Source organism: Perna viridis, chromosome 5 (genome assembly GCF_037379345.1).
Source record: "Perna viridis isolate PV_CMFRI_1.1 ecotype Kerala chromosome 5, ASM3737934v1, whole genome shotgun sequence".
Lineage (NCBI taxonomy): Eukaryota > Metazoa > Mollusca > Bivalvia > Mytilida > Mytilidae > Perna > Perna viridis.
Window position 1 is genome coordinate 46,099,171 of NC_142449.1, and position 24,577 is coordinate 46,123,747.

A 24,577-nucleotide genomic window follows, 5' to 3' on the forward strand; every position below is an offset into this window, starting at 1 on the left:
TTTTTTGTTTTTTTTTTGTTTTTTTTTTTTGTATTTGGTTTTTTTGTTTTTTGTTTTTTGTTTTTTGTTTGATTTTTTTTTGTTTTGTTCTATTTTATTATTTGTATTTTCGTTTAATTAGACAGACATGGTATATGATGTGCCGATGTACTAGCTGCTTTGATCACGCCTATATCTAGATAATTCCATAGACTTCGAAAAAACAAGAGACTGGGATCCCGATGACGAAATTTTTATTTTTTATTAACTGAAGACAAGTATTATTTAATTAAAAAAACTGAAAGTGTATTTATTTGTTAAAGACTAAGTTTTTAAAGTATTTTGCCCTAAAATACCTATAAAAATAAAAAAAAATCTTTGAATAGTTTCAAATTTCCTATATTATCGATTTACCATCAACTTGTTGGAAGTGAATGAAGATGACTTTACTCTCTCTTATCATATCAAATTGGATTTTCAAGTGATCAAATATTCGCACTGAACAGGGCTAAAAAAATTCAAATATTCAAATATTCCATCCCGACAAAATAAAATAAATACAAAAATCCAGATCTGTTAAAGTATGAGAAATGATCTTATCATATTAGCAATTACCAATTCAATTTATAACAAAAATTTAATTTTAGACATTCAAAATTAAATACACTTAACAATGTAATACAGTCATTAGATCTCAATACTTTCTTTATTTCTTTATCTTATACATGCGGAAATATTAACTTCCCATGACAAATGTGCAACTACTTTAAGCAAGATTAGAAAATTGAAGGTATCCGTCTTTTCATAAACAACACTTAACTTACTTTTTGCACTATAAGAATGATTTAATTTTAAAAAGCAGTAATTACTTTTTCAAAAGATCTTTTGATATTTTAAGGACAATCGCCGAAAAATGCAGAGCTACCACTTGATCCCAAATCAAGTTTTAAACGGAATATTTGGTCGCAGATGCCATGGTTTGCAACAGTGATAGGTTAACAGTACATAAAATTCGGAATTTGAAGCTTAAGACGAGTCGAAAAAAACCGCATACACAAATTGAGGAAGCTAACCATAATTTCGAGTACTTTATAATGTAGATCACAAAACCTACTATCAAGCTTACATTTATTATAATCTTTCTTTCTTTTCCTTTTATTTGATCTCAAATGCTCTCAACATCAGTGAAATAAAGGCCACTAACAAATGTAATTTATTATTTTGTGCAAATTTTATACAGCTGACCAGAATTGAAATTTCCAGTTGTCGGTTTTTTTCTATTTGTTTTTGTTTTTGTTTTTTGTTTTTTTGTTTTTTGTTTTTTTTATTATTATTATTAATATTTATTTAATGTTCAATTAGACTGACATGGTATATAAGCCGATGTACCATTACTAGCTCCTTTTATCACGCCTACATCCAGATTAATCCACAGACTTCGAAAAAAAATCATACACTAGGATTCCGAAGATATTCGAGCTGAAAAATATAACTAAAATACGTCAACCCAACGAAAAAGAAAATAAATACAAAAATCCTGATTTGTTAAAATATGAGAATGATTTTCTTATCATATTAGTAATTACTAATTGCCACAACATCAATTTACTATATAACAAAAATATTCTTTTAGACATTCAAAGGAAAATACACTTAACAAGCTTCAATGTGATACAGTCATGAGGTCTCAATACTTTCTTTGTTTATTTATCTCATACATACGGAAACATCAACTTCCCATGACTTATATGCAACTACTTAAAGCAAGATTATTAAAAGCTACCACTTGATCCCCAATCAAGTTTTAAATAGAGTATTTTGACTCATATGCCATGGTTCGTAACGGTGATAGGTAATCGGTACATAAAATTAAGAATTTCAAGACGAATCGAAAAAAAAAGAAAATGCATTCGCGAACTAAGGAAGCTAACAATGATTTCGAGTACTTTAGAATTGAGATCACAAAAATACTAGCAAGCAAGCTTAAATTTATTACAATCTTTCTTTTCCTTTTATTTGATCTCTTTTACTCTCAGTGACGTTAAAGGCTTCACTATTTGATGACAATTTTCTATCTCTCGCATATATCGTAAAGGCCTCAATTGATATTGTTATTTTCCCCTAGTAAATTTAAATCAGATATAATGTGGTGTCGATATAACCACATTGTTTCTGCATAACGTATCAAATCTCAAGGGCTCAATATTAAAAGTTTTCTGTCGAATAATAAAAATCCATATTATGATTATTTTATTCTCATCTTGGTTCTATTTGGTTCCACTTTTGTAAAACACAGACATTCACAACAAAGAACATAAAGTAACTAAAATCATTCATACAAAGTAACAAATCAAATGAGCAACTCGGACTCCACTGGGACTAAATGGGAGCATGGACCAGGTGCACCGGTAGGGTAAGCGTTCTCTGCTTTTCTAGAAACACTCGCAGAGTTGCTCATAGAAAGTCAAGTCCGGGATAGACAAATAAGGAAAGGAAAACTATGACCCGTTGAATAAATCAGTACGTATGATTTTAGTTACTTTATGTTTTTGTTGTATATGTCTGTTTTCCATGTCTGGTCTTTGTCCAGACATTGCTTACCGCTATAATATTGGTTCCCTTGATTACTCTCTCACGAACATTTGACACAATGTTTCATGGAACCATATTTACGTTATGATATCGGAATGAAGATTTTTGTGGAAATAAAACGCGTTAAAGCATAAGTTTAAACATCCCTTCGGCACCTGCGTATGGAGTGTTCATATCACTGATACGTTATGCCAGAGCTTGCCGAAACTACGCAGACTTTTTATATCGCGCCAAGATTCTAAGAAATAGGTTTCTGGTACAGGTTTATGTTGCTACAAGATTGAAGTCATTACTACAGAAGTTTTATGGTCGTCATTATGAACTCATGGATCGTTATGGTGTATTCATTTGCAACTTGAAAACTGATTTATTCAACGTGTCATAGTTTTCCTTTCCTCGTTTCTCTACCCCGGACTTGATTTTTTTTAGCAATTCGGCGGGTGTTTCTAGAAAAGCAGAGGACGCTTACCCTACCGGTGCACCTGGTCCATGCTCCCAGTTTTTAGTGGAGTCCGAGTTGCTCATTTGCTTTTGTTACTTTGTATGTATGATTTTAGTTACTTAATGTCCTTTGTTGTGTATTTCTGTTTTCCATGTCTGGTCTTTGTCGCTGGATTACATTCTTTTGATTACCGCTATAACCTTGGTTCCCTTGATTATACTTTCATGGATGAGTATTTTTATAAGAATGCTAATGGAATGACTAAAGATTTTTTGGCTATTTTATGATAGTTGTTTCATTATATTTCTAGCAATCAGGTTGAAGAGAAAGTTGGTTTTTTTACTTTATGATATTTCAGTATAATTTTGAGGAAGGTATTAAGATATCCTTCCCTGGAGATGCAGTATGCAAAGACGAGCACATTGAAGTTGAGGTAAAGGAAAACATTGAGTGTTTATGAAATAAAATACTTAAATTATCAATTCAAATATCTTACAACAAGTTTAGGTTTCGTTGATAATCACATAAACACATGTCCCTTGATTGTATCCTTTAACAATTTACATTGAATATCAATATATTTTTTTTTAATTTCACAGTGTTAATGGGTATTATGTCATTTATTGTTTAATAGATAGTTCCAATAATTGATGATGGAAAATACAATACCGAAGATAATACCGAAGAAGAATCTACCAGAGATACCGGGGCAGTTACAACTTTATCCCCATGTGTTTATATCCCTCATATAGATTTTTTAAAAGATGTGCAGATAGAGTTGCCAATGACCACCATTGATAGCACAGCAGTGGCCCCTCAAGATATGCAGGTTCTTGTATTGAAGTTAACAGAGGAAAGAAAACTAATAGAAACAGAAATAGAATCTGTTATAAATGACGGGAAAGCTTTCTTCAAAGTTAGGTCATTTTGTTGGTAATTATTGATTTTTATGAGACTTAAAAGTGAACTTTATTTTAATTTGCAAATGTAGCAATGGAAGTACACAACTGTCTTGAAAGGCTTGCCCAGTAGCCATGGACTTACACAACTGTCTTTGCTATTAGCCATGGAATTACACAACTGCCTTGACTAGTAGCCGTGGACGTACACAACTGTCTTGGTTAGTAGCCGTGGACGTACACAACTGTCTTGACTAGTAGCCATGGACTTACACAACTGTCTTGGCTAGTAGCCATGGACTTACACAACTGTCTTGCCCAGCAGCCGTGGTCATACACAATTGTCATGCCCAGTAAACAACTCTCTTGAAAACTCAACATAACTGTTACTATCCGTCATGTTTTACAACTCAGGTGCCAAAATTGTTGTTTACTCAAAATTCACTGTTAAGCTGCCGAATTTTAAAAACCAGTAGAAGTTTTGAATATTTTTTGCCATTTCATCGGTGCCATTCACCAAGAACTTCTATGAATAAGTCTTGTTTTTGTGACTAGATGCAGTAAAAGCTTTAATTTTAGAGTATTTTTATTTCCTTGCCCTGGCTTCTATGCGCCTTTGATTAAGACAGTGGCTTGTTTTTCAAGGTCTCACTAACCACTTCCGGGTCAAATGGCCACCCCCTATGTAGTACCAAAAACACACTGAACCTAGACATATGCATTGTAAGTGCATTATTTGTGTGTATTATGATTAAAAGTAGTCAAAATAAAGCTGAGAATGTGTACTTTAAAATCATATATGTAATTAACTACAAAAGTGTATGAATATTGTTTACATGTGTGAGTAATTTGCCTCCATGCTGTCAGTTAGCAGAACAGGTAAAAATGTGGATTTTCAGTATTATTTATTCAAGTAAATTTTGTGAAGAATTTCTACTATGATCGTACCATTAGCATAATGATTTTGGAAGCCTTATTTTCCAAGCTTCGCAACGGTATGCAGCTTTAAGATGTCATTTGTCCTGGGAATTCACAGTGAGACTTTGAAAATTACTTTTTTAACATGTAAAGTAATGGAAACGTTAGAAGTGGTTAGTGAGACCTCAGCTTTGTATACCAACCTGCCCAATTTTCTTTTCAGAATAGTTCATTTTCTTGTTTTTTAGCGTTCCGTTTCAAGCGATTGAAACACATTTGATGGCTTCGAGGAGGCTAGAGTGTGTGCGACGACATCCAAAATTAGCTTAGAATCCGACGGTTAATAGTACTTATTGACGTTTCACTCGTAGGGACTTGGCATATAAAAAAACTTCTCCAACTTATCTCTAATTCACTACTCACGAACTCGTGGATCAATACGGTGCATCCAAAGGCATCATAAAAACCGATTTGTTCAATGTTTCATTGTTTTCCTTTTCTTTTTTGTTTACCCAAACTTGACTTTTTATAAGCAGATCGATGGATGCCTCTAGAAAAGCAGAGGACGGTTTCATGTACCCTATCGGTGCATCTGATCCATGCCCTAGTTTTTAATGGAGTGTACCAATCATTTTGATTATTTTATTTTCTTTGTTGTGTGTATCTGTTTTCCATGTTTGGCCTTTGTTCCTAAATTACATTCTGTTCATATCCGCTAGAATCTTGACTCCCATGATTACTCTTAGAATCGTAGGTCGAAAGTAACTTTAGCCACTGTTTAAAGTTTAAAGTTTATTCAGTATGTTATTTTGTACAAAAAAAAACAACACATTTAAACCCATTGTTGCCGAAAAAAACATGCACGACGTAAATACATTAGATAAGAATTGGCTTAAATTTAATCAAAATAATAATAATAAGCTGTCTGCAAAATAACTGTTTATATTATCTATCGATATACTATATGTAATTCTAAATTGTAGCTTTATGTAATCGTTCACTTTGGAAGACACCGAATATTTCCAGGTTTGTTTTCGTCAGCAAAATTCACAATTTTTAAAAGCATAATTTCGTGACGAAGAACATGGACCTCCAAAACAAATCATTTTAAAAATTGTTACCACAATATGTTTTTCTTTAAAATTTAAAAGTAGAATGCTTTTACTCAAAAAATGATACCAGGTACCATTTAATTGTCTTATCCTACTTTATGCGACAAGCTGCATCGTTTCTTTGTTATATTTTGTTTAGTTTCAAAAAGACCATTTACTACTTTAACCTTTTTTTCAGACATAACTCAGCAACATCTCCTCGATGGGAAGCGCGCGAACCTGTCACAACAGCAACTGAACGGCTTTTTTGGGTTGAAGAATTTTTACAAAATTTTATTGTTTGTAAAAAGAACAGACGAGAATATATGAGCATCACGATTGAATGCGTGGAGGTAGAAAGAGTTATCTATGTTGCTCAAGCAAGAAAAACAGACAAAGGCTTTGAATTCATTAAATATTTGGTAAAAACTTAGCTGTAAGACCCAATAAAACTATTGACGTAAGAGGCGAATTCAACATACCGACTGACGCAATAGTGAAACTCCTAGAAATGTCCATCTGCTCGGGAGAACTTCACCCTATTTGGACTCGAACTAGATTCATCAATTAGGAAGCCTTGTGGAATCATTACTGTACGAAGTAGAAAACAAGCTATATACATAGGCAAAATTATTTCACATGATTTTCACACGAATTTCACATGATTTTCACCTGAATTGAGCAAATAAACTTAGTAATGGAGGCTTCACGTGAAATTCACACGAAAAGTTCACGTGAAATTCGTGTTAAGTGAATTTCATATGAAAATCATATTAATTTCATATGATTTTCACATGAATTTCATGTGAAGATCGATTAACATGAATTTCACGTGAAAAAATATTTGCCTGTGTATGAATTATGTATGATTCGAATAATTGTGGATAATTTGTCGTTTCCTTTTTCTGGAAGTAAGTCAAATCTAATTTATTAAGATAATTTTAAAAAATGCTCTTGTAGCAACATTTTATGATATAAAGACCTCATTTTCATTGTTATACCATGTTTAATAAACAGAGCAACACAATATTTTGATATTCGTAAGACCTATCAGAATAGTGTAGTGCAGATGATAATACTGCTGAAAACGGCACTCGAGAAACAAAAGTCTTGCATGAGGGTTACAAAGCTGATAAGTCGCTTAAGGAAACAGGAGAAAAAACTCCTTACTGATGAATTTCGTGACTTGACCAAAAAAGTGAAAAAGGTATCCGACTTGAAACAGATTTAATCATCTGATATATTAAATAACAAAAACAAAATACAGTTCGCATTAATTTATTGATAAGATCAAAATTCGATATTATAACTGACAAAAGGCCCAAGTGAGCTATTGATATCACTGGGCTTCCGTCGTCGTTGTTAATATTTTATTCAAACATCTACTCTAAAACATCTGAACAGAATTCAATGAAACTTGGCATGATATTTCCTGAGGGTGTTCTGCACAATCATATCATTAAAATTTAAAGAGAAATCAAAAGAACCTGGATTCAAACGGTAATGCTTTATTCCAAGCATAACGACTAGAAAACGGAACAACACGTACAAATAAACGAAAGTAAGTGAGCTACCAGCACCCTATAAAAAGACTGGGAGCATTTTCAAGGCAGGGTAAGCGTCCTCTACTTTTCTAGGACACCCGCCGAGTGGCTATAAAATGCAACGCGGTAGACGAAATAGGAAAGGAAAACTGTGACACAATGAAACAAAATCGGTTATCATGGTGCAGATTGATACAACATAACGATCCATGAGTTCATGATGACGACAATAAAACTTTTGTAGTGATTACTTTAAACTTTTAGTAACATTACCCTGTTCGAGAAATCTAATTTTACGAGGTCTAGCACGGTACATTTATTCAATGGCGTTGTTACGGCAAGCTCATTCATAGCGTAAGAATTGTGATATGAATATTTCATATTAAGGCTCCGAAGGAATGTTGTCTCAGAGGAAAGGCAGTCATCGTGTTTGTTGTATAGTAGAAATAGAAATGTTGTGGCGAATCAATACACGTAGACACACATTCATAAGATAATAATTGAAATCATGCGATTCTTCATGCTTATAGCCGTTTTTGCCAGATAGTTAATACATGCATGAAATTCACCAGATAGTTCATACATGCATGAACGCCAGTCAACCTGAAACCAATATGCGGCCGTGTAGTTTGAAAGAGTGTGGCAACGAACTTAACGGAATAATATAGCCGTAAGAATAGTTTATGTTATCCACATTAAGTTTACTGTTCAAGTGTGTTTACAGAGGGTAATTTTAATGACGTTAAATATTTTTTTCTGCTCTTCTTAAAATTACTAAATTTTTTTTTCAATAGCAATTAAATTATTTTTTTTTCAGTAATATTTTTTTACGATAAATAATAAATGTAAAATATTAATGTAAATATCAAGGGAGGAAATGTGAAAGTAAAGACCCAAATAATCAGATATTGTATTCTTGTTAAGACCAAATAAAATTAATTAGTATGTTTACATCTCTTCCCCCTCCTAAAAAATGACATTTTTTTAAATGAGGCAGCAATTTCAAAATCAGGATTTTTTTACTTCAGATTCTTGTATTTAGGCACTATAATATACAAATATTTCAATTCTTGATGACCAAAATGTTTTTTTTTTCTCTGAATCTGATGTGGCTATGGATTTAAAACATGTCTATACACCAAAAAGATAAAATTAGGCCAGCAAATATCTGGTAAGGAGTAAAAAATTAAAAAAAAATCCTCCTCCCTGATGATGGTTGAAAAAAGTTAACTTGGCCTAAATAAGACATGGCATTGTCTGTAGCCAGGAATTGATGAGAAGCTGCTTCTTTTTTCTAAACCCTACAAAGCACCAGAAAGTCTGGGACTCATGCAGGCCGGGATTAGCTTCCCTTGCGATAGCATGAGAAGTCTAGGACTTTTACAGGGAAGTAGCCCACGTCACAATCACTTATGTATGGTCCATCTAGAGTCTATAGCCCTTTAGCACTCCAAAATATATCAATTAGGCAAGAAGCAATCTATGAGTAAATTCATAATTAAATAATCAGTGTAGTGACCTTTAACATAGATTACTTTCATGATAAACAATTAGCAATATATGACATCAAATACTTACTAATAGTTATTTACATACATATTTTTGTTTTGTTTTTAGAATTTAAAAAAAATCTAACAATCAATAAATCAATCAACCATCAATCAAACAATCAATAGATATGTTGTAGGTTTTTTCTGGGTTGATCTTCAAGACCTCAGGTGGAAATTTGGTTCGGTCCTGGGACTTTTCCAGTCCTTATTCGTAGGGCTTTTATGATTTCGTTATTGGGCCAGTATCAACATCAAGGTCTTCTCCAGGAGGTAGATCAGGAGTATCTGATATATCTTCTCCATTTAAAAGTGGTCGATCTAGGTTTATTGTTACATTGCCATATTTGTCTTTCTCAGGTTTGGATTTTTTCTACCTGTCAGTTGGCGTGTGATGTGGTACTCAGTTTTTGTATCATTTCTGCCCATTGCATTCTTTGAGCTCGTTGATGTAGGTTCTTTTATCCTGTCTGTTCCTTTCTCTTTACCTCTTCCCTAATGCTTATATGCTCGTCAACCATCTTGTCATGACCTGGTCAAGGTAGATCTTAACAGACCTACGCTTCTCAGTTGTCTCGATTGTATCGTAAGATAACCATGGCTTGTATTCCTTCTTTCAGAATCCTAATTCATCTTGGCATGTGATGTTCTCTTTCCAATTGTTTGTGTACTGGGACTCTTATGTTATAATTTCGCCTTCTAATCTGATCTTGTCTGGTTGCCATGGCTATCGTAATCTTCAATTTAGCCACCACAAGTTCATGATCGGATGCTATATCAGCACCTTGACAAGCTCTAACGGCTGTCATGTTCTTTCTCCATCTCCTGGCGAGTGTAATGTGGTCTATCTGGTTTCTAGTTTTCATCTCTGGAGACGCCCGGGTTGTTTTGTGCATATCCTTGTAAGGGAGTTGGAATGTCGTACCTACTATAACCAGATCGTTCTGGGAGCAAAAATCTGCATTCTGAGTTCTCCATTTTCGTTGATGTTACCAATTCATTCCTTCCCCGTGATGAGTTCTCTCTCTGTGTTATCTTGTGATTTCTACTCTATGTTGATGGTTGCCATCTCCTTTTGTGGTCCAGAGTACAGTAGAACTTTCCCTGAAGATAGTATGACCGCTCCAGATGATGTCCATCTAACTTTGTCCCAAAATATCAAGATTGTAGCGCTCCATTTCTGTTGTAGCCTGGCAGCTTTTCCGGTTTCGTATAATGTCTCCACGCTCCAGCTTGCAATTATTGAGGCAATCTTAAGGGAGAAAAGTTTCATCGGCGGATGAAAAATTACAGTTAAGTGAAAGCAAATGTATTTTGTGATACATATATACATATCACAAGTATATTTCAGGAATGATGCATTGGCTTCAGATCATATAGTGAAAATATTAATAAATATTAATTAGTTTCGTAATTAAATGTATTATGTAAAAGATGCATATATAAAGAACGGTATATACATGTGATGATTTTATCTTCAACAGATAAAAAGTGCTATGGAGTAATATTAATAGTTTAATTGTTAATGAAAGACGTGCATTATAAATGTTTGACCAGCGTCTGCTTCAGTGATGGTTCTAATAGTTGAGATTATACAGGGTCAATAATTATATAAGACAAGTGCTTTCGTAACAAATACGAGACTGTGTATAATATTGAATTGTATTTTGTCACAAATGTTGATAACTTTTAATTTTTTTATTGACATTAAGTCTGAGATCACACGCTCTGCTAGTTGGCAGCACAAGCTGTATATTTTGCAGTCGAGTAACTTTTTAATGAATTAAAACTTTTGAGATTGTGCATTAGGCACATTGGACTACTATTAAGTCTTAAGTGTCGTAAGGTTTCACCCTATTCATTTGGATTTAATTGCACTTTCTCTAAGAAATTTACTGAGGACTTAGATAACGTATATGTAAATTTGAGTAGTTCAGGTTCTTATTAGCAATGTTAAATAACATTTGAAGTTGATCAAAAGACCCATTAAAGACAATAAAGCAATCATCTTAAAGCTAATTATGCTGTGCTTGTTTCGGAACTTTTCAACCATAAAGTTGATAAGTTCTTACACTTGTATGTCGCATATGTCAGGGCAAGGGACTGTCCTCATTCTAATAGAATAAATGATAATATCAGAAGTTCTCATTGCTCAAAACTATAGCATAGTCTTCTTTTTTTCATTTCAAAGTGAATGCTTTCAGCCCCCCAATTAGTTCATCACTGAACATGCTTGTATACATGCGTACACAAGTTCCTTGGTCTTCAACTATAGGTAGCAAAAATAGTCAAGAGGTCTACGCAATTTCCCAAATGGGGAATAATAGGACAGCATGGTATTCTTATCTCTTCTCTATTGGAGATAAAATCTAAATTGGTTATAATGTTTAGTGGTAGTTCGTGTATTTATTGCATCTTTCTAATAGTTTGTTTAACAAACTGGATTAATATAACACAACATTCTCTGGATATTAATATTCATTTAGTTGCTCATTATAACATTATGAATTTTTCGACTATAAACCGTAAAATGTTAATTGTAAAGGCGTTTGCTACATACTTCTTCATATATAATTTAACATGTTGAATGAACGATCGAAAAAAGCTGTTTTATCCTATATTGATGAATAGAAATTGAATTAAAACCAATATAAGAGACTTACCAACCGAGGGATATCTATAATGATTATAAAACTAGCATGTTTTATAGAATTGTTCCTTAAACACTTTAGAAAGAATTAGAGTAGTACAAAAGTGTTGCCTTGATGGTATGTGCAAACATATTAGTTACAGATTAATTGCCGCGTTTTGTCATTGAAACCAAGGTGTTTCAAAATTGTAAAAGCTTTCACAAGTAACAAAAGAGTCAAATCTTGGCTTTTATAACTCAATGTCAACAGAAAAAAATCTGTATGACTGCAGAAATTTGTCAGCTCATATAGGGGTTAAAGAATTTAAAGCAATTGATTTAAGGTTCTATCCAGAATACTCAGCGAAAAACCATTATGTAATAAAAATCGTCAAACAGAAAGTCGTTTTCTTTCTTCCATTAAATCGAAAAAAAATGGAAGTCCATTCTCGCCGACAAGTTCAACTTGATAATGATAATGTCTTATCATTTATACTGAACAAGCGGGCATTTCTAAGAAAGATTAATGTCTGCTAGGCAACGGAAACTATAATGATTTGTGTTTACAAAAATGAATCAAATATTCCTTCTACTTATCAGTTTAAGCACATACTTAAAAACAAGTATCTCGTTTATCATGTTCATACTAACATCATCATTTGAACAGCATACATGATTGGTAACTCGGTTGTTTATTTGAATATTAAATCTACGTATAACAATGTTTGAGATAAAGAATATCTATGTTCAATCAACGACCAATTAAAATGGTAAAAAAAACTTCTCTGAAAAATTCGAAAAATAAAAGAAGGCGATCGTTGTCATTTTATTTTTCATTACATTGAAACAGGAGTATGAAACGTGTGCTGAATGGATTTGGGGATATGTTTTCCGAATGGAGATATCTTGAAAAAAAAATTAAATGCTGTCGTATCAGCTTTTATATTACGCTAGAGCAAGTACTAGCTGCCTTGAACGCAATAAATGTCAGACTCCTGAATCAGCGGTATGAGGAAATGCGTCTTAAAAGGTCTCTTACCAGTTTTTCACCAAAATACCAAGATATCAATCCTTGGTTGAAAAAAACATAGTTTCTTCTAAAGCAATGAGTAATGAAGGTTTTTGTAAATTGTACTTTGTGCTGAAGTGACCGCTGATTTACCGATTATGACAATAGCATGCCGTACCAGCTGCTCCGGTGGTGTACAATCTATTTTGCCAGATTAATTTTGGACTTGACTTCATTATGAAAGGATTAGTGTTCGGTAAGCGTGTTGTTACCCTTATTTGACATAAATGCTAATGTCACTTTCAAAAAACAATGATCAGTAATTATAAAATCGATGATTTTGCAATATTCGTTTATTTTTAGACTTCCAACTTTCTCCTTTGCAGTTGGAAGCAGAATGGGCAAATTGTCATTCCACATGCAGGAACAGGGTTGTTTTTGTTATTATTTTCAACATGAATTTTATTAAAAGCTTCTGTAAAATGATGTGGTGATTCGTTTTAAAAAATTTCAATGCTTTTTACCCATTAAAATTATTTTAAAGTAGAAATAAAAGGAGAAAACATTTATTTCAACATTGCAAACCAAAGTATTATTTGAAATATTGAAAATGTGTTATAAACATAAATTCGACACATCACACGGTCTCGTGATACACATGCACGTATTTTATAAAATAATTTACAATAAACGCTTAAATAAACACTTGAAACGTATTTGCTAAAACAGTTCAAACATCATTTAATACAAAAACAAGTTCAAGTGTATTTATTTGTTAAAGACTACGTTTTTACAATTTTTTGCCCAAAGTAATAAAAAATCTTTAATGAGTTTCAAATTTCCTACATAATTGGTTTAACCTCAATTTGTTGTAAGTGAAAGGCGATGATCTTATTATCTCTAATCATATCAAATTTGCTTTCCAAGATGGACCAATATTCGACCTAAAGGAATACTTCAACCCAATGAGATAAAAAAAAAAAAGGTTAAAAAATACAAAAATCTAAATTTGTAAAAATATGAGAAATTATCATCGTTTTATATTAGTAATCATTAATTGCCACTTTTAACATTAATTTCCTCTACAACCTTTTTTTATACATTAAAAGAAAAAAAACTCTCTACAAGACTTCATGTGATATAGTCATTCGCTCTCAATACTTTCTTTTCTTCTACATGCTGAAACATTAACTTCCCATGACAAATGTGTAACTGTATTAAGCAAAATAGGAAACAAGTGGACAGTCCGAAGAAAGCCAATCATCTGCTCCTCTTCCGGGAAAACAAAAATTAAATATGATTCAACCCGCAGCGTTAATTAATCAAATATCCTTTTCTACTTAAACGTTTAAGTACATACCTAAAGCTGCTTTGCCTGCCAAACTTGTTGAGTTTTGATTCTACTGAATTTTGCTGATTCAATGAAATAAGTTCTGCAATTGAAGCAATAAATGTCGATTATACCTACATAATATTGTGAAACAACGTTTTGTTCAAAGAAGCTCGATAGCTTTAATCTAATTATTTTTGCCATTACTTCCAAAGACTGCCGACAAGACATTCACCTTGGTTAGAATACTTTCACCTTGTTTTAAAATAGCAGTAATGGATGCACTGGTAAGCACGTGTCCTGTTTTCAATTTAGTTCATCTATTTCTTGATTAATTTTCAAATAAATACCGACAATTAATAAGCACAGTTGAGCCATAATATGTCACTATACGTAAATTACAAACGGATCCTTGCGTTATTTTCGATTGTTTTTTCTTTTACGGCTTGATTCCGTAAAAAAATAAATGGGTCTTTCTCGTCGTTGATTAACCACTTTCGCTTACCAATCAGATTTTTTCTTTTAAAGAATCGACCCTTACAGCACATCCGCGGATTTAGTTCACCAGAAGTTAACGCATACGAATTTTATCTAAGTCGACTTTTATCTTGCAAGACAATATATTTATCGACATCTGTTTCATGTATTTTGTGCATTTTAATTGTGGATATCAAATGAAATTATACAGGAAAAGTACAATTTAGTAGAAATAATTCAACGTTAAAGCATATTTTAACAGAAACAAAAACAAATACGAAAAGGACTCGGACTCCATTAAAAACTGGGAGCATGGACCAGGTGCACCGGTAGGGTAAGCGTCCTCTGCTTTTCTAGAAACACCCGCCGAGTTGCTCATAAAAAGTCAAGTCCGGGATAGGAGGAAAGTAAAACTATGACCCGTTGAATAAATCAGTTTTCATGGTGCAGATGGATACACCGTAACGATCCACAAGTTCATGATGACGACCATAAAACTTCTGTAGTGGTGACTTCAATCTTGTAGCAACATAACCCTGTTCCAGAAGCCTATTTGTTAGAATTCTAGCGTGATACAAAAAGTCTGCGTAGTTTCAGCAAGCTATGGCATAACGTATGAGTTGTGATATGAACACTTCATACGCAGGTGCTGAAGGGATGCTGCCACAGATGAAAGGAAAGTTGACAATTTTGAATGAAAAGTCATCATCGATTTCTAAGTGTAGATCAAGATATGAGGCTGACCTTACAGTGTCTGTAGTATCCTAAAGCGGCTTTAAAACAAGTTGATCGTTCAAACAAGAATATAAACATTGAAAAAGCTTAAAGGATTAGCAAAACAGTGGTTTTTATGTTGTTAATTAAAGTTTAAAATCTGTGTATAGCAATGTGCGTCATAAAGAATATTAATGTTCAATCCTCTACCAAATAAGATGACAAAACCATTGCATCACTTACGCAGGAGTAAGTTTTCCGAAAAGAGACATCTTTGAAAAAAATTGGAATAATAAGAATAAGAATAAGAATTTTATTGGTATAAAAATCCAAACAATTGGATTGTCACCACAGAATATATATGCAATTTAACAATACAAATTACATAAAAGTATAATAAAAACTTTATTAACTGTATGCCTCCATCCAAAGGAATCTAATAATTAGGTTTAATTATATAGCACCGAAATGGTAGCATCTCTCTGATTTAATAAATGGTCTTCTTTCTCTAGGATATCAAGTCAGCTGAGGAAGTGTGAAACATTTTCATTTATAAGTTGAGTTATAAATTACAATTACAAAATATTTACTTTGATAATGACTTTGATTGTTGATAATTTTACATCTGTTGATATTGTTATCTTCCCATTGCAATTTAAAATTAGTTAAGAATAATCAAGGGAACAAAGGTTATAAAGGTAATCAAAGGAATGCAATCCAGGGACTAAGATCAGACATGGAAAACAGAAATACACAACAAATAACATAAAGTAACTAAAATCATACATACAAAGTAACAAAAGCAAATGAGCAACTCGGACTCCACTAAAAACTGGGAGCATGGACTAGGTGCACCGGTATGGTAAGTGTCCTCTGCTTTTCTACAAACACCCGCCGAGTTGCTCATAAAAAGTCAAGTCCGGGGTAGACAAACGGGGAAAGTAAAACTATGACTCGTTGAATAAATCAGTTTTCATGGTGCAGATGGATACACCATAACGATCCACGAGTTCATGATGACGACCATAAAACTTCTGTAGTGATGACTTCGATCCTGTAGCAACATAACCCTGTTCCAGAAGCCTATTTGTTAGAGTTCTAGCCCGATATAAAAAGTCTGCGAAGTTCGGCAAGCTCTGGCATAACGTATGAGTTGTGATATGAACACTCCATACGCAGGTGCTGAAGGGATGTTGCCGCAGATGAAAGGAAAGTTGACAATTTTGAATGAAAAGTCATCACGTTTGTCGTAAAGTTTGGTCAATAGTTTTCCTTTACCATCGATTTCTAATTGTAGATCAAGATATGAGGCTGACTTCACAGTGTCTGTAGTATCCTTTATCTCAAGTTCTTTTGGGTAGATGCGATGTATCAAATCCCCGAAATTAGGATTGTTTAAAGATAATACACTCATCTATATAGAGGAAACTGAGATTAAAGGATCTAGCCAAATGATATTCTTCCTTTCGGATCAGATCAGCTATAAAGTCAGCCTCATAAGAGTGAAGGAATAGGTCAGCAAGTAAAGGAGCACAATTTGTTCCCATTAGAATGCCGACCGTTTGTTGAAAAACACGTCCACCACACTAGACAAATATATTGTCGATTAAAAATTCCAGCATTTTGTAAACATCTTCCTATGTATATTTGGAAGATGATTGGGAATTATTTCTTATCAAGTATGAGGAATCTCTACCAAGAACTATATATTTGTATCTAGGTGCACCATCTTTTTTTGAAAAACAACGATGTATAATGTTTTAAGTCGGGATTGTAACTGAGTATGGGGAATAGAAGTACAGTGTTGAAAAATCATAGGTTTTAATGCTATTATATTCAGATAATAGTCTTGAACTGATTGTCTCCAATAGATCTTTCGAATTTTTCAGGATCCACATTGAATTAATACCACTACGGGAGTAACAAGTGTTGTTGTAGGACTGCAGACCTAAGATGTGGTGTCAATATAAATACGTTGTTTCTGGATAAAATATCAAATCTCAAAAGGCTCGATGTTAAAAGTTCTCTGACGAATAAGAAAAAATCCATATTATGATTATTTTGTTCTCATCTCGGTTCTATTTTGTTCCACTTTTGAAATTTATAAAACACTTCTTTTGTTATGTGGCACTACATTTTACGTCATATAAACATAAAGTACATGATCATATGTTTACACACGAAAATTTACATCATATGTTTTCATATGTTGTAAAGCATATATAGATTCATATGTTACGTAATGATATCGAAAATGAAGTTTTTTGTGCAAATAAAACGCATTAAAAAATGTTTCAAGTATTCATACAGATGAAGCATGAAAAGCTCCAGAAGTAAATCATTTTCATATAATTTGAATATTTTTGAGTAAAATCGTGTCTTTTTCCTTTGTTGTACTTTGTAATTTCTTTTATGAGAAATGTACATACACTTCATACACGTTATGTATTTCATACCATAAGACCTAATGAAATAATGTTATTTTTCATTGTAGTGGTTGCAATATGAACCTATCAAAGATGTTTTAAAGTAATTGCTCAATTTTAAGTAGTATCTACAAGAAAGGTAGAAAACGTATAGTTTGACAAAAAAAGTCTATGCTGCAGGGCCAATATGATAATCGATGGTTCAGCAAATGTCTAAAGGAGAAACTAATGACTCACGAAAAGGAAAGAAAGTTTTATAATTTCATGTCTATTATTTATTTACTTTTTATTCTATGAATATCTATGTTTTGAATCCCATACAGCTATATGAATAATGTTTATGACTTGCCAATATTTATGTAGTAAATGGGTATAACTTGCTAATAATTTTAGGAAACAAGTGTTCTTGGAGTTTTCTTACTTGAAAAAATTTTAACTAATTGAATCAAGAAAAGCAAAAAGATTGAGTCAAAAATACTTTGATATTATTTATTGATTATAAGATTATATTTTTAATCTGTGAACTAAACATGTGCTCACCTGATAAAATAATACAAATACTTTTATTTCTATATTTAAAGTTTTTAGTGGAGTCCGAGTTGCTCTTTTGCTTTTCTTACTTTGTATGTATGATTTTAGTTACTTTATGGTCTTCGTTGCCATGTCTGGTCTTTGTCCCTGGATTACATTCTTTTTGATTACCTTTATAACCTTGATTACCTTGATTACTCTTAAAATGACCAGTAGAAAGAGTATAAATCAAATAAGTACATGCGTTTCTTTATTACTTACGTACGTCGGAAACTAAACCCACGTATATATCGTTTGTCAGGAAGTTGAATGTTTTAAACCGTATAAAGTGTGGATTAATGTTCTGAACTACCACTGTGTCCTCTTCAATTGTTGGAAGCAATTGGTAAGTTCTCATAAATTTAATAAAAAAACAAATTTATTTCTATTTTAGTTTTCGTATGAATAAAAAAATGTTACATATTTGATTAACTGTCAGTTTTTACATTATAAGGCAAGCAAAACAATGAGCTTATTGACAAACTTTTTAGCTGATCTACAGGAAATGCTAAGTGATCAGTTCATATGGTTGGTTGCGATACTTTTACAACTTTTTCATGGCGTCTTTGCCTTTATAAACATTATCGCTAAATTTGATCAAAATCAAATCACAATCAATTTCATTTTTGCAAAATTTTACTCCTATGTTGTGCCTATAGTTTGCTTAATATTGTTTTTTTTTTTTTTGTTTGTTTCTTTTAGAGAACCAGAATACATCAAGATGATGTGTGTTGTTGTCTTAGTTGTTATGATACCAGTTTCATTTACTAATGATATGGTAGGTTAAAACTTTCAACTTGATTTCACGGTATATTTTTTTATTATTTTCTGTTTAATTGCGTATTGTTTTGTTTTGGATTTGGTTTTAAATTTTGTTGCCGTTTTTGTATTGTGAAGTTTTTTTTTCTTTTTTTTCGGGATTGTAACTGTATGTTTATTCTATTACTTTTAAATGTTGTCAGGCTATATCTCTTTTTCTTTGTTCTTTTTTACACCCTACTCTTTTGACGCTAAAGACATGGATAGCTAAAAAGCTAAATTCAATTGAATTTATAAGTTAGAAAATACCCCACTCTCTCTCTCTCTCTCTCTCTCTCTCTCTCTCTCTCTCTCTCTCTCTCTCTCTATATATATATATATATATATATATATACGTCGAAGAAACCACATTTTTACAAGTTCTCCGTACTTTACAGGATTTCAAGTATGAGGTTGCAGAGGGAAACGCTAGATTTGTGGAGAATATAGAAACTAATTTGGATAAGAATATAGTGAAATACTACACTCCACAGCATAATGACGTTTTGGAATCGTACAAAATACAAGACTTCGAGAGGGTATTTATTCTATTAATGTGTATGCGAGAAATTTTAGTTGTTCAACTTGATAGTTTTGGCTCTTCTATATTTTGCTTCCTATGTACACTTTGTTTTTTTTTATTTTTCCACTGGACATTGAACATTGTTTTGATTTATTTAATTATAGAACAAACAGATCACGTGTCTTCCAGCCTTAAAAGAATGTAGAATTAGAAAAATCAATAAGGAGGAAATGCCTGGAGATGCCGGATCTGTAACTGAGTCGTTTATTCATAGCTGGGTTTGTAACCTTTATAATGTTGACTTGATGCTTGATCGTTATATTTATGAAATCAAATTGAATTGACATATATTGTCCGATTCATGGAATGATTTATTGATAATAATTATGGTTCAACGACATTGGCATACTTTCATGCATTAAACGGCGAGTACGTAAAATCAATTAAACAGACCCTGCTTTGTTAAGCCAATTTTTTTATGTGATGGAAATAGCAATAGCCTGAAAGCGTGTCACCCCACTCGGAAACTTATTCTGACTTCGAGCCGACCTGTCAATATATCTCCAATATACCGCGTCATAGCAGTGACTAGCCATTTTAAAGTCTTTATATCGATAAAAAAAATCGGACGTACTGCCTCTAGCAATAGAGGCAAGAACAGAAAGGTAACCTATTGTTTACCATGATGTATAGTTACTAGCTGTGTACCATCTTAGATTGGGCCGCGTTTCCTCAGGCAAATGAAATTTGTATTTTAAAATCATCACCACAGGAATTTTCCAATTGGTTAGTTAATTTGGCCGTTATCAGAGAATAGAATAATGAAAGAAACCATACATGACCTTGACATCAATCAGAAAAAAACCTCCTCCAATTCATAGCCATGTCTGTTATTTGTTTCTTCTATTTGAAATATAAATGGAATGTTATTGTCAATTTCTGCATGTTTAATAGATGTTCTTTGGATTAAACCAACTATTCGCGCTAGAAAATTATCAAAACCCTACAAAATATCAGTTACAAAAAATGCTTTATAAATAATGTTGTGTTTTGTGGTAACTTAATCTTTGTCGCACATAGACAAGTTTAATATCTGATGTATAATGAAAATTATATGTTAAATGAATAAAATAAAGATAAACTTATGCAAGTATAGTTTCACGTACGAATAACGCTACAGCCATAATAAATGATTCAGCTGCTATAAAAAGTACAGCTTATAATCCGCCAATATTTAAACGCTTCCTATTGTAATACTAATTTTTAACTATCTCACAAAATGCGACACTTCTATCGAAACGAGTATTGCAGGGGTCATTGGATCTAGAAATTTCCTCAAAGCTGTAATCAAAAAACTGCATAGTTTTAAATTAACAATAAAATATAGCATCTTTATGATATGTGTATACATGTAAGTGCTTATATACACATAAAAGTTTTGCAAGTGTAAATATTAAAACGTTGCGCACGAAACAATCCAAATCTCTGTATTTGTTACAGAATAAGGGCGTGAACAGTATTTCCAGTGAAAACACTCAAGTGATAGAAGAAAAGTATTACGTTGATGGGGAAGAAGTCAACAATACAGTGTCACTTGGGGAAGACCTTAGAAAGTTTTATGAGAAGTTTGGGTACCCGCTATACAAAGAAAAGAAAATTCCAGAAGATGCCGAAATTCTGAACATTTCATATCCTGCAGGTACATGTATGACCAACTGTCATGTAAATACTATTAACATACCCTATATCATACATTATTTAAAATTGAAAGTGTGGGTTTTTTTCCTGAAATAGTCCACTTTTGGGCGGATATTGCATATTTTAACATTGTTTTCAACATCATAAAACAAAGTATTTAAGTACTTCTCTGTATTTGAATCAGGCAAAATGTGTGCAAGGTGTGGCGCATGAAGAAAATAAAAAAAATTTTATTCCATGATCTATGTATTTATACCTAAAAATTACCAAAATTAACCATCAAAGTAGTATGCCTTCTTAAGATATTAAAAGGTTAAATGTAGAAATGCACTATAGAAAAATGGCGGGAAATATTTCCCTCCCTTTCCTTTTATAAGGAATCAAAAAATATCTACACTATAGATGCTTCAAGATAAATTTAAATGGCGTTTTAGTTGTTTTGAATATATTTAAAGCAAAAAAAAACAGATCGTTTGAATATATTTAAAGTAAAAAAAAAACAGATGGTTTGAATATATTTAAAGTAAAAAAAACAGATGGTTTGAATATATTTAAAGCGAAAAAAAACCAAATTGAGAAAAATGTTGTGTCATTCATTGCCTGATTCTTACACAATATGGTACTTAATGCATTTTAGACAACTTTTAAAACTTTTTAAGTTACGATTGATCATAATTGAAACTATGAAAAATACAATGACAATAACAAATTTTCTCCCAAAATCATATAATCATTGCTTATGTGTTATATCTAGCCTTGGTATTTGTGCATTTGTATGTTTCAGGAGATCGCACTAAGAGAGCTATTATACCATTAAGTATCGATTGTAAAGGTCAAAATCCAAAATTAATATTTGGTCGGGATGCAGGAAGGTCTTGTAATTACATCAAACTTTGTAAAGAGTAAGTATCCTTATTCCCAACACATTTGTCCTTTGAAACACAATTTAAGAATTACAGTGACAACCACCTCTAGGTATATGAGTTAGGCACATCCTGCAACCAAGCATCGCACTTATACACTTTTCTCACGTTTGTTAAGGCATTGGAAAAGGGACGATGGCTGCAATTGGATAGGTTAAAGGTTGACCATATTTTTGAAATATTTAATTTTTACACACTTTTCTCACGTTTGTTAAGGCATTGGAAAAGGGACGATGGCTGCAATTGGATAGGTTAAAGGTTGACCATATTTTTGAAATATTTAATTTTTAAATTTCTTTTTTTTTACTTTTAAATTAATTAATAAGCTACTTTCTGTTCCCGGACCCATTTCTGCGTGCTTGTCTGATACCTATTCCGGTTTAACTGAACGTGCGATCCTTGGAATAATATACTTTCTTAGTACATATATATGTCTATTCCATTTTTCTTTTTTATTGTTATGGATTGAAAGTATCGATTAGGATATCAGTATTATTATTGTAAATAATGGTGTTACTCATTCTCAAACCAAGATCGCATTATAGTATGAAAAGACGGTTTCGTCGCTGGCTCAATGCATCATTGTTTATAATCATTTTAAGAATCTGTTTTTCAGAGCCGTTGGTAACAATGTTTTGGTCGCAATACGAGATTGTCCAAACTTCCACATTACGTCACCATTGGTATACACGTGTTCATGTTGTCCCTGGGTTAAAAAAGAAATTGTACAGGCAAATGGAAAGGACTGTGCATGTAATAGACTGTATAGTCCAAACTGAGGTGACGCATATAGGAGAACTACTGACAAGTGGGATTGAGAAATGATCTAAGATTTCAATAATAAATGCTATAATCATTCTTTTTTCTTTATTGGTGGGAAAACGACAATTAGAATTAATAAATGAGATGTAATACGTTTTACAGGTCAGTATGTAACTATCGAAACGTTCGAGTAACAAAAGCCTATTAATATTTTATCAGTCACTTATCAATCCATTTTATTCATATAAATGATTTATAGAAGCCGGCACTTATTTAATCACGCAATGTAAATAACCTGTCACAGATCACTTTTTTCGGGCTGAGAGTGTATGGAGTGTTCATATCACAACTCATACGTTATGCCAGAGCTTGCCGAAACCAAACAGACTTTTTATATCGCGCTAGAACTCTAACAAATAGGCTTCTGGAACAGGGTTATGTTGCTACAAGATTGAAGTCATTACTACAGAAGATTTATGGTCGTCATTATGAACTCGAAGATCGTTATGATGTATCCATCAGCACCATGAAAACTGATTTATTCAACGGGTCATAGTTTACCTTTCCTCGTTTGTCTACCCCGGACTTGACTTTTTATGAGCAACTCGGCGGGTGTTTCTAGAAAAAAAAGAGGACGCTTACCCTACCGGTGCACCTAGTCCATGCTCCCAGTTGTTAGTGGAGTCCGAGTTGCTCATTTACTTTTGTTACTTTGTATGTATGATTTTAGATACTTTATGTTCTTTGTTGTGTATGTCTGTTTTCCATGTCTAGTCTTTGTTCCTGGATTGCATTCTTTTGATTACCTTTATAACCTTGGTTACCTTGATTACTCTTTCCACAAACGGTCAGCGTTCCAATGGGATTTACTGTCCTTTTCCTTCTCTCTAATGAGGATAAGTTGATAGCTGATCTGACCCATAAAAAAGAACATCGTTTAGCTAGATCCTTTAATCTCAGTTTTCGCTATATAGATGACGTATTATCTTTGAACAATCCTAGTTTCGGAGATTGATACATGGCATCTACCCTACCGGTGCACCTGGTCCATGCTCCCAGTTTTAGTGGAGTCCGAGTGCTCATTTACTTTTGTGACATTTAATGTAGAATTTTGGTTATTTTATGTTCTCTTTGTATCTTGATTACGGTCTTTTGATATCAGCTAGAATCTTTATTCCCTTGAAAACTCTTTGAATAAAACCTAGGGATTTTCATGTAATGTGTGCCTAAAATCAGTTTTAAGTACCAGTTTTCGTAAAAATCAAGCAATGGATGGCATATCTTTTTTTCAATTTAATATTTTTAGTCCCAAATGCATTTATAATATATAAAAACCAACCGAGAGGCTATTTAAATTTATACTGTGATGTAGATATTTTTGACTGATGATAAAGGATACGAAGCACAGCCCCCTTTTTTATTGTGTATTTCAACTAAATTAGACCAAAAAATATATTTTAAGGCAAGCTTTACAGACACTTTAATTGTTATTTCTTGAGGTTATGAAGTATTATTACTAGATTAATGAAAAAAATATTCCTAAATGTACTGGCATAGCAAAGACCCAGTCAGTTAAACCATGTTTATTGACACATTGTTCAATAATCCAAACAAAGAGGTGAAGAAATTGTGGCCTACCTAGGCTAAAGGAATTTAGTGAGTACATTTGATGTAAACATTGCGTTTAAAAGTAATTAAAGTTCGAT

At 32.6% G+C, this 24,577-nt stretch overlaps 1 protein-coding gene and 1 long non-coding RNA gene across 3 annotated transcripts; one reads left to right on the forward strand and one right to left on the reverse strand.

The window, feature by feature from the left end:
* Positions 1-83: 83 nt before the first annotated feature.
* Positions 84-18,531, reverse strand: LOC148617934 (uncharacterized). 2 transcript variants are annotated; one of them, XR_015922572.1, is made up of 4 exons: positions 18,394-18,531; positions 14,011-14,083; positions 6,404-6,512; positions 84-1,458 (listed from the first exon to the last, which is right to left on the reverse strand). It is a non-coding gene; the product is annotated as an uncharacterized LOC148617934 (long non-coding RNA). The 2 variants fall into 2 exon arrangements; XR_015922571.1 differs by having other exon boundaries at positions 18,390-18,490.
* LOC148617935 (uncharacterized) lies at positions 18,422-22,968 on the forward strand. Its single transcript, XM_088585618.1, has 7 exons — positions 18,422-18,513; positions 18,870-18,945; positions 19,364-19,504; positions 19,653-19,766; positions 20,989-21,187; positions 21,971-22,088; positions 22,726-22,968. Exons 2-7 carry the CDS (start codon positions 18,889-18,891, stop codon positions 22,886-22,888), a joined length of 792 nt encoding a protein of 263 aa, XP_088441744.1. The 5' UTR covers positions 18,422-18,513; positions 18,870-18,888; the 3' UTR covers positions 22,889-22,968.
* The last annotated feature ends 1,609 nt before the right edge of the window (positions 22,969-24,577 follow it).